Consider the following 16,205-nt stretch of genomic DNA (forward strand, 5'->3'; position numbering starts at 1 on the left):
TATAATGTAAAAAAGAAATACAGTACGTCTTATCCTAGTGGTTCAGACAAAGACCTGTGTATTTACTCTGTCTCCTGCCGAGGTGCTAAGTGTTGAAGGGCAACGCCAAGTCCACTGCTCTCCTTTCTTGTGCTTCTTTAAGAATGGGTGAGAAATTTGTTGGATCTGCATTTTAATGTGCAATTGCCCCATTTGCACCTCCCGGAACTGAACATCTACCTCAACACGGTGTTTGGCTGGAAATATGTACATTTCTGAGTTTGAGATGCATTTTGCAAAACAAAATGTGTTTAAGATGTGCACATCTGAAAAATGTGCAAGGAAAAATGCATACCTGTCTAAAATATGCCCAAACGTGCTTTAGTCCATGGGTGTATGCATAAAAAATGTGCAGAAAATGCTCTCATTTTGAAAAATGCACACAAAAATATGTACAAATTTCTGTGTGCACGGGCATTGGGAGTGTGTACAGAACTGGGACAGAATGAGCCTAGCAACGGAAAACAGAAAACCTGGATGAGCTTGACAAAGTCTTCCATCATGAGTTCTTTGAACCAGACTTGGCCTGGAATGCCCTTTAAATGGAGGTGGCCTTCAAGGATAGGCCTGTCCTCTCTGAAGTAGGACACATAGCCAGCCTAGTACCAGTGAGAAGAGAGTACCTTTGGACTGGTGGTACTAAAGCAGTTGTCTTTGGTGCCTGTGCTTGTGCAGTGTAGCTCTGAGGCATGAAGGACCTTGAGAGGCCCCCTGAAAATGAAGAACAGCAACCATTAAACAACAGTTTGTGGATTTACATGAGATTCTATAGCAAAACTCTTAGTGGCTTTGGAAAGTGACTTCTGTGAAGCGTATCTGAAAAGGCCCTGCTGTTTACCCTTAGATGTCTTGTGGTTTGGAGGTATAATGGTGGTATAATACCTTTGCTAATTTTGCTCCCTTCAGATTTATTTTCAGTCTCCCCCCCCCCCCCCCCGCCCCGGCCTCATTTTAAAGTGTACGAGTCGCCCTGGACCCACTAGAGCAAGCTGTTTTTCTTATACCTGTCTGTTTTGTATTCTTTTTAGGTGCAGAACCCAATGTTTAAAACGTAATAGCATAGGGATATGAGTTGGAGAGTCATGGAGAGATGATTTGGGTCACAACTGGAAAACTGGTTAGGCCATGATTTTGGAAGGGAATATGCGTTCTATGCTCCTACTTTCCAGCAGCCATTTCTTTTATGTCCCTGCCTGTGGACCACCCTGATTCCATAATTATATTTCCTATGGGTGGGCCTTTTATTTTGGAAAACCAGATGCGGAAAAGACAAGAAGCTCTGCATATGCCTGTTCTGAAGCAAGACTGGTTTTGTCAATTAGCGGAGGAGATCACATTATTGTCGCAAGGCTAGTAAATGCATGCTATGTTTGATAAGAAATGGCAATGCTGATAGTTCCTGTTCTTCGGTGATTAAAGTGAATGAAAGTGTGGATTATTTGGAAGGCCTTCCAGAGTAAAAACTTTCCTGTTAATGTTTCTCCTGGTAATGTAATTAGGAAATACTGGCCCCAGTTAACATAGCTTAAGCAAAACATATTGTCTTCATCAAACATGTTCAGCCTATTAAACAGGCAGGGCCTTGTCCTGAATGTTGGAGCAGGGGTGTAGGGGGCAGCATAGAAACTCTGTTAAAATACTGATTTGTACATTTCATGATCGTTGTCCATAGCGTAAGCTAATATGGCTGAATTTCAAAAGGAAACCTATTTGAATTCAGGAATTCGTTGTAGCTTCAAAGTCACTGTTCCTATTGGCAAAGTTTCCTAATTCCATGTTTGTAAGAGCAAAGATTTTCCTACCTTATATATTGTGCACCTGTTATGATGGGTTTCTAAATGTAAAAACCATCCAATCAGAAAATGTCATCTAATATATACCATCTCCCATGTTCTTTCATACACTAACATCCCATCATCTGCATGTCCATGGTGAGGACATGCAGATGAAACAGATGAAGCTGCAGTCTTGGGCATAGGACAGGGTGGTCCTGGAGGAAAAAGCCATCAATGCCTACTGGTCCTAATGGTTATGTGCTGCCTCCAGTATCAGAGGCAGTAAGCCTATATATACTGGGGAACATGGGTGGGGAACATGGCTGAGGGGTGCTGTTGCACCATGTCCTGCTTGTTGGTCCCTGGTCAACAACTAGTTGGCCACTGTGGGGAACAGAATGCTGGACTAGATGGATCCAGCAGGGCTCTTCTATGTTGTTATGGTCGGAACTTCAAATGCAGGCACTCTGTTATTGTTCTAATGGTTGGATTATGTTCTGTTTGAATTCTGGCAGAAATGATGAATCTTGCACATGTATCCTGACAGTGATTATGTGTGTGTGTGTGTGTGTGTGTGTGTGTGTGAAAGCATGCATCATTAATAACCACAAAGTATAAATAGCACATAAAGCAAAAATTCCCCCACCGTTTGTGCTCCTGAGGGAGGAAAAAACAGTTTTTAAATGGGAAAAATATAAACAAGTTAAATATTCCCAGTTTTTTTTTAAGAAGTGTACAAAACATAGTTATTTTATACCCTATTGCAAAATCCAGCAGTTGTACATTTCCAAAAACAATTATGATTTTTAAAAGGGAAAATTTGTTGATTTTTATTTTTTAAAGTAGCTTGCAGATCTTTTTGGGGGGAGGGAAACCAATCAATCAATAAATAAATCAATAAAAACTTTGACTTCTGGGAAGGAGACTGACAGAGACAGATTCTGTAAGCATTCCTAGTAATTTTATTATACAGATTTCATTATATTCAGTGTTATATTAATTCCACAAATAAATAAGTAATAAATAAATAAATAACCTGCATTTCACTGCACAGACTGAGGTCATCATGGTTACCATTCACTTGTATGGGAAAAGATGAAGTGCTTCACCTGGGACCAGTGTTGTAGTGGGAGAAAATATTCTGTTTCCTTAAAATCTATTAGGAATTTATTTAAGGAGCTATTTTATAGTGAAGTTCTTTTATACCAAGTATATTGTCATTGATTGATTTTATCCAGTATAAGATACATATGATATAAACAATCACCGGACTGGCTTAGAGCATTCCAAAAACAGCTGTTACATTTCCCACATTTGTAAATCAAATGAAAGAGCCAAATGATCAGCATGTACATTTCATTTTAGGGATGTTCTGCTAATCTGTCGAGTTCAATTTTTGACATGAATACTGTTTGTATAGAGAGAATCTAGTTGTACCCCAAAGCATATCTCTGAAACGTTCTGGGCTACACATCCCCATGGAATGCTTTCAGGCACAGTGGTGGATCAGTATAAATCTCCTTCCTGACTGGGTTGAAATAGGTATGGCTGAAACAGTCTGTTTCCGTCTGTCACTTTCACAAGTGTTTAACTCATACGTCCATTCCATTCTGTTTCTGCATTAATCTCTCTCTCTCTCTCTCTCTCTCTCTGTGTGTGTGTGTGTATATCCACACACAAATTTCCAAACACAAAAAGAACCATGCTGAATCAGACCAATGGTCCATCTAGTCCAGTATTCTGTCCACACATTGGTCAACCAGCTGCCCACGGGAAACCCACAAGCAGGACATGAGTGGAAGAACATCCTCCTTGTGTTTCCCAGCAACTGGCATATGTAGGCATACTTCCCCTGATCCTGGAGGTAATGACGAGCAGCATGACTAGCAGCCATTTGAATAAGAAATTTAAAATTAGCTTTTCTCAAGTTCCACATTTCAAATATATATTCCGATATGTTTTTGAGTCAAAAACAGAGTCAGAACTTTCGGGAAATGTGAAAACCACACAGGCACATTAGTCTCAGAGATGAGGATCAGTTCTTATTGGCGTTCATAAAGACCAAATGCCTCAAGCATTCCTTTGCACTGGAATTCAGAGCTCAAGTGCATTTCGATAGCTCTTTGATGAAGCGAGAAGGTGATGTTTTTACTGACCACACAATGCGACCAAGTATCACTGGGCACATTCAAAGAGGCACAGCCATTTTAGGCCTCTTCGCACATTCCTGGAGTCAACTCTGGAAGCAATTCTGAATTCCGCTGTCTACTCCAGAGTGGGGGCAGAATGAAATGATTTTACTCTGTTCTCTGCCAAAACTTCACAGAGCAGAACTAAATGGTTTCACTCATTTCTAAACAGTATTCTCATCAGAGATTGAACCTGGCAGCTTACTGAGTCACCCCTAAAGATGAGTGTACAAGCTGCCACCAAGCTCTTCCATATTATTTACAGATGAAAGAAATTAAGTGACTGATTTTAGAATGCCCCAAGTTGTCTGAGCCATCCTTGGGTCATGCTAGACAACTGCCTCTAAGCCAGGGAAGGGCTGGCAAGAAGACTGGTGTGACCTGAGGACTCAGAACACATGGGAGGCAGATGGCACGACTCCGCTCTCCTAAGATGATGAGTTGCGTAAGAGCTGGCAGGCAGGCAGAGTCCAATCTCGTATCCAGATCCCAAAGCATAAATACAAACAAAGGCAGAGGATGATGCCCTGAGGTAGGTCTAGCATATCGCCCATGAGCTAGGATGCCAATCAGGACACTGTCACTGGTTGCTGATCACTTGTTCCAGCGGAATTTGAATTCTAACTAAGCTCTTTACCTTCTTGACCCTAAATGCCCTCTTCCCCAAGCTCCACACACAGAGAAAGACCAAGGATTAGAAAACTTTAAAGGGGCAGTACTTGGACCTGAAGCTGTGCGCTCTGCTGCCTGTCTATCTTCTCCCACCTGGTGTTCTGCCTGCGTTGCTGAACAGGAACTGGGGAGCACGGGTCAAGTGCCTCCATCTGTGGGGCTGGCTCACCCAGCTGGCTGAGTCCTGGCTACTGCTCAAAGCCTGGTTAATGACAAATCCGTTCCTCCTGCACCAAAGACCTCATTTGATTCTAGAGCAGAACTGCTGAGAAAGCAGTCGTTCCTGGGCCTTCTCCAGAAATGACTGTCCTGGAAGCTGTGGTTCTCGCCTGGATCCCAGTGAGGAGTAAGACTTTGCCCCATCCTTAATATTCTGTTCTGCTGATAGAGACAATGCTCCTGAACTCTCTTTATGCCTGATTTTATCCAATTGTCAAAACATTATTTGTCAATCAATCAATGAATCAACATCTGGATGCACAAACTAGGTGCCAGCATAGTTTCTGCTTTAAAACACCTTCTTGGTTAGCCCTAATTGCGTGGAGTGCCAATTCAGAAGACACCTTAAACCATGGCTTTAACCATGGTGGTTAAGCCAGAAAGCCAGGCTGTGTTCGGACGACACTTTAAACCACAGCTTTAACCATGAGGAATAAGCGTTTTTGGTGTCTTCTGAACACAGCCTGGTTTTCTGGCTTAACCTCCGCGATTAAAGCCATGGTTTAATGTGCCTTCTGAACAGGGTCGGAGAGTTGATTAGTTGTAGGCTCCAGCAATAGTGACAAGAACAAAGCTATGGCCTCCACCCCCCAGATGACTGAGCCCGGTGAAGTAGTGTCATGATGCTCAGTTTGACCTTGGGACAATGCTTAGAGAAAATAGATTCTCAGGTACCCCAAACAAAATGTTTAATGCTTAATGACAATAGCTTGTACCCAGTGCTGGCTATCCACTGATGGACTAGAAATCGCTGGCAAAATGGATTTCTCTTCTGCCTGCAACCCCCCACTCTGTGTGCTCCCCAAATTTTGCTTTGGAGAGCTTAGACTCTCTGAAGCAGATTTGAGGGGTGTATGAGGGGGGAATTGCAGTGCATGTGTGAAAGTCTATTCACATGACACTAGAATTGAGCTAGAGGATTCTCAGGTGTCATAGGGGAAATGTTTAAAACAGCAACTACAAATTTAAGGTTAACCATAGCAGCTATGCATATCTTTAGCATTGTGGTGCGCTGCAATCCTATATAGACTGACCTGGAAGTAAGTCCTATTGGACTCATGGGATGTACTTCTGAGTATACATGTTAACGTTTGCCCTGTTAAGCTATGATATACAGATATTAAAGGAATTTACCATGTGAGCCTATGATGTACAGATTTGGTGATATACAGACTTGGCACAATCGTATGCATGCTGAGACAGGAAAAGGTCATACTACTGGAGGATCTCTTCATTGTTCATTGCGCCAGATCTCTTCATTGTTCATTGCTCTTACAAACAATGACCAATCCCAATTACTCAATATGAATACTCACATGATTAAAGATAAGCAGATGCATTTAGGTTTCAGTGGATTAAGACAGAGAAAACATGTTCCCATTCTTAATGCACTAATGAAATGAAAAACACATTCAAATCAGATCTTCAGTATGTACTTATTATAAATTAACCTTTGAAATTAATTATTTTAGAACCTTACCAGGCACACCTACAATTAACATTCTAAGGAGTTATAAACGCAACTGCTCTAGCCTTCACAACAAAACCACTTCTCTATGTTGAGGGGTTACAGGATGAAGGCAGATTATAAGGAAAGGAAAATCCGAGCATTGCCGTTTACATCAAAATCTTTCTTGGATTTAATTAATGACTTCTTGTTTCAACATGGCTTAAAGCTAAAGATCAGGGTACTTCAGGATAGCTGGCTCTTAGCCAATGTAGTAAGTACCTTATGTTTATATTGAACACTGAAGATCACTGAACAATATAGTGCTCTACTATCTTCTGCACAGATTAGAGAATATTGTGTGTGTGTGTGTGTGTATGTATGTGTGTGTGTGTGTGTGTGTGTATGTATGTATGTATATATATATATATATATATATATATATATATATATATATATATAAATGATTGGGTGCCTAAGAGTGGTTAATGATAACAAATGGTAAGCTGCTTTAAAGGAATTTACCATGTGTATCTCTTAAGAGCTAATCTCCTCTATTCATGCCAACATCATTATTAAAAATGCAAGAACATTTTTTTCCCCATTTTGATACACACAATATGTGGGGCCTTTGTATATGATTGAGTGTGTGTGTGTTGGGTGCAATAATGTACATTTGTCTCACATCTTCTCCCAAGGCTGTGCTTTTGTTGTGGGGAAACATGTATTTCCCAGCACTCAACTTGCAGTATTTTGAAATAGGAGAATGTGGAACTATCTCTCTTGAAAAATGCATTTGACAAAATGTGTTGGGCAGTGCATTTCTAATAATAACTTCTCTCTCCAGATAGATTTACACATATTCTTTTTTCTGAGGGAGGTATGGGGACTTCCCTAGCAATCAGTGTTCCTCAGACTATGTTTATATCAAATTTCACCTTTCTGAGCAGTGTGAAAGTACCTTCATTATTTATTTCTGAGTGTAGTTCATGAGTCTCCACTTTGTGTGTGAGACATGCTAGAGATTTCTCTAGCATTTAGGATGTATTGGACTGTGTGTGTGTAGCAAAGTTTACTTTTTAGCTCATGTTGAAGTAGTCAATATGTACAGCCCATTGAGTCAATCAGTGAAAGAGTGGGTAAAAGAATCTTTAAATCATAAGTGTACTTTTAAAAATAAAACATGAACTTAGATGATGTAATATAAATTAAAAATAGCCGGATTCAAAAGATATATCGAGGTTGTGAATTCATGGAAAGTGAAGAGAATCATGCCAGTGGTCCTGCTCCCCATCTTCCATGCATCCATGTGAAGGTCTAAAGCAGGAGTGGCACAACATGTGTTCCTCCAGATGTTTTGGCCTACACTTCCTATCAGCCCTACCCAGCATAGCCAATGATGAGAGAAGGTGGCAGTTGTAGGCCAAAACTTATGGCGTAAGTGCTGACCAGTGTGCACAATCACATGATTTATTTATTTATTTATTTATTTAATTACATTTATATACCGCCCCACAGCCGAAGCTCTCTGGGCGGTTTACAACATTTAAAAATAGTAAACATTAAAAGTATACAATTTAAAACACACACACACACATAAAAAACAGTATAAAAACAACAGTATCCATTTAAAAACAACAATTGTGGGGTCCATTAAAAACAAACTTAACGTTGTTAAAATGCTGTTAAAAATGCCTGGGAGAAGAGAAAAGTCTTGACCTGGCGCCGAAAAGATAACAATGTTGGCGCCAGGCGAGCCTCATCGGGGAGATCATTCCACAGTCGGGGGGCCACCACTGAAAAGGCCCTCTCCCTTGTTGCCATCCTCCGAGCTTCCCTGGAGGCTGAGGGGATGGGGGCAGTGAGCACAATAAATGTGTGTTTCCCTCTACACATTCATATTCCTAGATGTCTTGTAAATAGTTTTTTGTCCACTCTAAATCACAGTAAGTGCAATAAAGTACTTCAAATGTGAGAGAAAATGTTTGCTTCCCATATCTGCTCAGTGGTGCAGTGAGGTCATTTTAGACTCTGGTCACAATGGCCTTATGGCTGCTGCTGCTGGTGGTGGTGTTCTTTAGATGGCCATAGGTATTTATGAAGCATGCAACATTTCTCTTTCCTCCACCCCACCCCACCCATGCTTAGAGCAAAAAAGGAGAAAATGCAAACTGATTTTTTTAAAAAAAATATGCTCTGAGCATGTGCAGTTTTGCATTTTAATCTCCAATCATAGCACCAGCATGACTACAGGAATAATATAGAGTTTGCTTTGGCTGCCCTCTCTAGGCGATCATTGGGGGTGGGATTTGCCCCCAAGCTCCAGCCCTAGCTGTACTACTGTGTCTGCTGCTGTAAAATGAATTTAAATTAAAGTGACGTATAAGCCAGGTTTTTACAATGCCCATTTTGCAATGAATCATGATCAATTTGCAATCCAATATTGTGCTCAGATCTTCATTGAGTTAACCAGTTCTTTCCCTTATATTGCACATTTTTGCCAAGCCTTTCCCCTTTTCTGTGTTTAAACACTGTATTTTCTATTTATCTTCAGTTAATTTTATTATTTTCAGCCTGTGTCTCCAGTTTTCTTCAAAGTGCTGGCTTGCAGCTGGCTCTGTTAATAGGTAATAAAAAGATCTTGTTCCCTGCTCTTTTGCCCTCTGTTTTGCCTCAAAGGGCATTCTAATGAATAGAGTCCCCAGTTTCCCTACACTCCCTCTCAAATTATGCTAAGGACACAAAGTTTAGCACAGCATAAAGGTAAAATATTTGGTGCAGACTCTCCTTTAAAATACTAGCCGAATACTAATGCTGCCTTGTAAAGATCAAAATGGGAACCAATACACCATCTAAAGTCATCCTTTACAGACAGCTCTCATATAGATACAATTCCATTACCCACTTGAAATAACTTATTTTGAGTTGAAAGTAAAACATTATTTGCACTCTTTTTTTCTATCTGTTCTTGTATCCTCCTCCTTTGCAAAGAAACAGGCATTCTGACGGAACTGAGACTAATGTAATTGTGAACTCTGTTGCTGTGTTTCACAGGAATTGTGTATATATAGTCAAAATAAAATAAGAGTTGTATTGGCTTGGCATGGAAATATGAATCGAAGAATAAGCGCTAAAGAGCATACAACTGTACAAAATATGATGAGTGACAAACCAATACATAAGAAATAACTATATAGAAATGTGCAAAGTAAGCAGAATTAGGTGAATTAAACAGGTATAAACAGAAAACACACGTGCTAGAAAACCAGTATAACATAAAAGCGTAAATTGAACACGAGCAATGTTTTTACAGATGGGCAAAGGTTTAAATCAGTATAACAAAAGCATAAATTGAACACAAGCAAGGTTTTTTTACAGATAGGCAAAGGTTTTACAGGAACCCTGTTCAGTCCTGTTCCGCCATGTTTGGCTTCTTCAGAAAAGCGATATCTTATCTGTGGGAACGCTACTAATGAGGAACACCTGTCTGTAGAACTTACCGCCATTGAAGCCGATTGACTGAGTGGCCAGGGGATTTGAGCTAAACTTCTGTCAGGGAAATTAATAAGATTCAGGGACAGAGAGACTGCTTAAGGTGTTCAACTTATCCTTACTCCCACAGCGTTGCTCATTAGTAGCGTTCTTACAGATAAGACGTTACTTTTCTGATGAAGCCAAACATGGCAAAACAGGACTGAACCGGGTTCTTGTTAAACCTTTGCCTATCTGTAAAAAACCTTGCTTGTGTACAATTTACACTTCTATGTTATACTAATTTAAACTTTTGTTAAACTGATTTAAAATGGATTTAAACCTAGTTGTTTTTATCTACAATTACTAAATTTATTTGTTTAATACCAGCCTTTCTTCACCATGGAAGTCAAGGTTGGTTACATTCAGGCTCCCATTTGTGCTGCTATCCTGGCACTGACCAGACCAGACCTGCTTAACTTCAGCAAGGTAGCTATGTCATGTGCTCTCCAAAACCAAAACCAAATAATCCTTGAAGTCTGTCAGCAGTAAGAAACCACTGAGAGAGACAGTTTGGTGACAAAGATGTACGAGGGGCATGAAAGGCATAATAGGAGTTGCAGGGAAGCTAAATGAATTATTTCCATTAGTCTGCAGGTTATTTCTAGTCCCTCTCATGAAATCCACCAAGGAGACTGTGCTAGGCCTGCCATGGAGGACATGGGATGTTTGCCTAGGATATCAGCCCCTCTGCAACTGACATAACTTCCTTTTCCAGTCCATTCTGCCAAAGGTGGCAGAATGGACAGGGAAGGAAGTTATGGCAGCACCAGAGGTGAAAGAAGGTGGAAGAGTTGGCTAAAAGTTGCTAGGCAACCACAACACATATATCTTGAGACACAGTGGTGGGGAAAACGCAGGGGTTCACTTGTAATCAATCAATAGACCAATGCCATTTAATCCCAGTAGGCACTAATGTGTCTACCATATTGTCAGCATCAGTGTAACGTTGTCCCAATCATCCATTAAAAGCAACAGTTACATCACTGAATCTAGTTGTGTGGCACGGAAGTTACAAGTTTGAGTCAGCACTTTTTAAACATACAACTGATGCGTGGAGCCTTGACAAATATTAAACAGCTTGGAGATTCAAGTATTCCATTCTAAATTTCTGGATTGTAGAATGTATTGGCTCTGAAAGGGTTTAAAAACACACACAGTCAAATGGTTCTCAGAACATTAAATGAACTGAACATTGAGGAGGAAAATAACAACCATCTATGCCAGGGCTATATTCTCATACAAAACCTGAAAAAATGCTGTTGTGTTAGCTGTGGGCTTCACAAAAGAAAAAAAAATAGTATTCCATTCACTAGTGCTGCTAATTCTTTTGAAAATCAGTTCAGTAAAATTATTATGATTTGAAAAGCAGGAAACTTTCATCATTGCCATTTATTATGTTTCAAATGGAGATGTCTTTTCACAGCATTGTGTGCTGGGGGAAATGAATTCTGGGGAGACATTCCAACGGCACATAAAACCCTATGTAGTCTTCCTAAGGTTGTAAAATGCAACACATAAACAGTAAAAGAGGCCTGAGTAAAAGAACATGCTATGTTCTGTTTCTTCAAAGCAAACTGCTGCTGTTGCCATCATCCTCATGAAATGCATGTGGGAGCAACATTCTGTACTTCTTCCGTCACGACAACACGTGGGACATTTTATTTTATCATGATACAGTTTGAGTCTATAGCTTTAGTTCCACAACTTGAATATTATAACTAAATTGTACGTTGCAAGTTAATGCTACAGCTGTACAGTGAGCCAAAAGCTTAAGATATCAGAGAGAATGGAACACCTGGGGAAACAATGATACATTCAGTCCTGCCGTTTCAAAACACACACACACACACAATCCCACTAAAAATGATAAATGTTCTGTGTGAATAAGGACAAGCAGGAGCAGGTCTAGTGATTCCGCCTGATCTTTGATTTCTACATATTACTTTTTCTTTTTTTAGAAATTAACATTCTTAACAGCTGAAGAAATAAAACAGCAGTACAAATAAAACAGCAGCTATAAGAGGCTACGGTACAAGTGGCAGGTTGTTGCCTTGATTACGTTATGGCAGTCTTCTGCAGCTTGGTACTCTCTGGATGTGTTGGGCTACAACTCCCATGCTGGCTGGGGATGCCGGGAGTTGTAGTCCACCCAGCCCTAATTCAGGTTGGGGAAAGCTGCATTAGGCTGTTGGGGAGACTAACTAAGCATGTCTGAGAGTTTCATGTTCTGGGTGCTGGGACATTCTCTTTTCCATCTCAATGGAGTATGAAGGTTTGCCATGATGGTCCAGCTTTGTTTTCATTAGCTGATAGCCATTACCAACCTGATAGCAAGAAACAGACAAAATGGATAAAATGGAAGTGGTCTGTCAGCAGAAGTGTGACCTAAAGTAGGGATGTCACGGGCACCTGATTGGGTCTGGGAGTCCAGCGGATTCCCCACCCACCCCCAGACCCAGCTCACTAAGCCACGGTGTGTTCACGGGCCTTCTCTTCGAGCACCCTGCAGCTCTGTGACCCATTTACACAATATTATAGGTGCTCATGCTTTTAATCTTCCGGTGTTCATGCTTTTAATCTTCCATAAATGGGGCCTTTATGGCTACCATTTATGCAACTTGGGAAATTTCTGGAGCTGCAATTGTTGCAGCTTCGTCAGGCACTCAAAGAAGCTTGCACGGTGCCATGAGTAGGTGGTGGCTTGGTGGACATCTGATGGAGCCAGATGCATGTGAGTCCATCCATCCCTAGACATAATTTTAGGCCACAGTGCAACAACATTATCTCACTGAGGTTGAAATATTCAAACTACTACCCCTAAAGGAGCCTGATTCAGTGGGAATACACAAGAATAAATACTATGAAGACCTTGTAAGGCCAATAGACCTTATAATAATCAAACTAGATTAAAGAAATACTGTTTGCTAGATGGTTGGTATAAAACAGTTAAAATGCTAAATATACCGTTTGTGGCTCAAGAAGTCAATGCTGATAATTAAGTGTGGTTTGGATTGCCTGAAGAACATGGAGTGATCAAATAGAAATGTTAGTATTTTACTTCTCATGCATGTTTTTCAGCAGTTCCACATGCTGCAGTCAGGAAAATTGGTCTGTAAGATCCTAATGTGGGGCTGCTAGATTTTCTTAAATATTTCTTAAATATACTTAATAGAGATAAAGTGCCATTAAATATAGGAAGACTTATTTCTGAGTCACTTCGGATTGTGCTGCTAAAGAGTCCTTTAGATTTGTGAATGTTGTCTTTATGAATTAGGTATGAGTTGGTTCTTACAAGATATTTTGTAACTGGGTGTGAATACTACTGCTTAGTACCTGTTACACATTACACCAGCCATGTTTGCATTCAAGACTTTGCCTCAGTCTGATCATCCCATCCTCAGTCATCTGAATCCAAATTTTTGCTTCCCCACATTTCCAAAGTGGCTGAAGAAGCATGATAACTCTCAGCTCACCACCCATGGATGGGGCCTACACAATATTGGTTCCTCACACTGTTTAGACCAGCCACATGGGATATTTTAAGCCAATTGGAAAGTAGTTCTATCTAGTTCCCATATATTGGCACAATATTACCCAAAAACCTATTCCTGGATCCTGGCATTGAACATCTTGTTCAGGAAAATGAATGGTTGTAGTATTTTGATTTTCTTCTGGCCAGCTTTGGGAAAGAAAGTTGGACTGAGGGCAAAATTGGCCTTAGTTAAGATGTGTTTTATCTTGTCTATCTATACTAGATTTCTCACATATGGAAGGAAAAGAAAGAATAATAGAATAAGCTAAGGAGGAATGGGGGGAAACATACTAGAGTAGAATTGGTGTTCGATCAAATTCTCAATGCTCTTGTATCACCAGACAAGATGATGCAAGCACAAGTGTTTTCATCTTGTCTTAAAATGAAAAATGTTCTGGCAAAATACAAGCCAATGGTATAAAGCGGGATGAGCAACTTTGGGAGGTCTATGAGCCATTTTCAGCTGCACTACACAAGATGCCTCACCATCTACAAGATGCGCGAGGGGAGGAATCTGTAGTTAGCCACTGACATTCAGTATCAAATCATTCTGTGGCATGTCATGGAGCTTAAAGGGTTGTTCTCAAACTAAATTTGGCCTTCTTAATGCTCCATAGTTTTTTTTAAAAAAAGGTTTTACTGCTGCCAAGTTTGGCGGCGTGGTGGCAGCCACACGTGGTCCATGGACTGCTTGTTTCCCATTCCTGGTGCAAAGACTAGCAGGGTTAGGAAGTGGATTTGGGTAAATATCTTAATTTCCAGCATAGCAGACTGGGAAAGAGCAAGTAGTGGGAGGGGGGTGTCTTGGCAATTAAGCAGAGCAAGCAGGTGTGCCGTTACCCCACAACTGATTATATTGTATATGACTGGATTAGTATGTCTGGTAACCAGGGAATGTTAGAACTGAGTGGATGTGGTTTATGATGTAATAGGTAGGGGCGAAAGAAGTATATAAGGAGAGTGTTGGGAGTTTGTGGGAGAGTTTTCGTTTTCTTGTGTGTGTGTGTGTGTGTGTGTGTGTGTGTGTTTTGTAAAGTAAGAAGAGTTTAGATTCTAGGGATTTAGGATTGGTGAAAAGAGAGAGAGAGAGAGAAGTGGTTGGTGTGTGGAGAGTTTAGATTAGGCAGGATTGAAAGTTTTATATTTTTATTTAAAGTTTTAAAATAACAATTAAATTATTATTTTGTTAGCTTAAAATACCACATATCAGCTTGGCATTATTTACCTGCCTTACAGTTATTAAACACCCACACCAGATTATACCCACAGTATATTTAGATCCTGTGTTAAACCTGTTTCCCTCATAGCTAGGGTAAGCTTTTAACTAACCCTCCCTCAGGTTTTCAAGTGGTGGTGCTTGGCCTGAGAGGGGTATATGTGACGGGCCTAGTGTAAGGGTTTGTTACATCGCAGCAGGTCACAGTAGAGCTTTTCTATGCTCTGCTGTCCTGTAGGCTTCAAGAAACTAGGGCTATCTAGTTATGACCACTTACTTCAGTGTAAGCCCCATTGAACACATTGACCCTGTGCAGACGACACACTAAGCATTTTGAGCTAAACATTATGGCTTAGCGTGTCGTGTGAATTATGACTTAACATGTCGGGTGAACCATTCCTAATCATGGTGGCTACATAACCACGGTTTAAATAAGTTCACTAATCATTTGCTGCAAAAGGGTTAGCTGCCTAACCATGGCTTAGCGTTTCATCTGAACAGGTCCAGTGAGTTCACTGGCATAGCATAAGGGCTGCATGGCTGCAGTACTAAGTAAATGTACTTCAAAGTAGATTCCACATAAACGTATTTAGGATTAGTGTGTGAGTCAGCCTGAATCCTAGAATTTGGATAACTATTTCTAGAGTGGGGTATTCATTTTCATATGCTGTTCATGTTCTTCCTAAAATGTTAATCTGAAAGATGCTATTTTCTTCCATTTTTCTTCAGTCTTAAAAAACATTGAATTGTAAATTGCCACATGAAAGGAACAAACACACACCTGCTCTTTATCCTTTTCATCAGCTGTAGGTATCCAGATGAAACTTGAGTTTTTCCAGAGGAAATTTTGGACTGCCAGTAGGCAGGTATGTTACAATTGAGCATTTAAATACTTAGTGTTCCTCAGCCTTATGCCACAAAAATGAATAAACTCAGTAAAAGGCTCCCTTGAATCTATGCTACATTGTGCCAGTGAAATATCAATGCCATGATTATTATTAAATTTTAAAAATCTGAAGATTTTCTGATAGATACATTCCATTGGTTTAGTCACCACCATCTATTGAAGTCCAAAGACGTCCTCCCAAACTAGAGCCTAATTTACACAAAGCAGGATATTGCACTATGAAAGCAGTATGAAAGTGGTATATAAAAGGCAGGAGCCACACCAAGCAGGATAGAGCGGTATGAAAACGGTATATGATACGTGTCAATGGGCCCCAACAGTTGCCTGTGCACTTCAATACTGCTATAAAGCAGTCATGTGGCTCCTGCCTTTTATATACCACTTTCATAGTGCAATGTCCTGCTTGGTGTAGATTAGGCCTAGGTTTAACTGAAATACAGAGCCTGGAATATTTCCTATGGGTGTATATCCAATAGTCTCCTTCCTTGAACAAGAGCCCTTCCATTCCTGGAAGAATCTTTCATCCAGCAGAGGCCTTTACTCATGGAAGAGGAAGGAAGGCAAATTCTGTCGATGCGGTACCACCTTCCACATCATTCTGGAGGGGCCCTCAATCCTCTGGAGCAGATGGGAACAAGGCTGATGCCAGACTATTTAGCGCCCTAGGCTGTGAGC

General features: G+C 40.4%; 1 protein-coding gene across 1 annotated transcript in view; it reads left to right on the forward strand.

The window, feature by feature from the left end:
• CACNA2D3 (calcium voltage-gated channel auxiliary subunit alpha2delta 3) overlaps positions 1-16,205 on the forward strand; it is a 650,216-nt gene that overhangs the window by 578,647 nt on the left and 55,364 nt on the right. The window contains exon 28 of the mRNA XM_063121610.1: positions 15,428-15,489. Within this exon, the coding sequence (XP_062977680.1) occupies positions 15,428-15,489 (62 nt within the window). The remainder of the gene's footprint in view (positions 1-15,427; positions 15,490-16,205) is intronic.

This window comes from Elgaria multicarinata, chromosome 3 (genome assembly GCF_023053635.1).
Source record: "Elgaria multicarinata webbii isolate HBS135686 ecotype San Diego chromosome 3, rElgMul1.1.pri, whole genome shotgun sequence".
Lineage (NCBI taxonomy): Eukaryota > Metazoa > Chordata > Lepidosauria > Squamata > Anguidae > Elgaria > Elgaria multicarinata.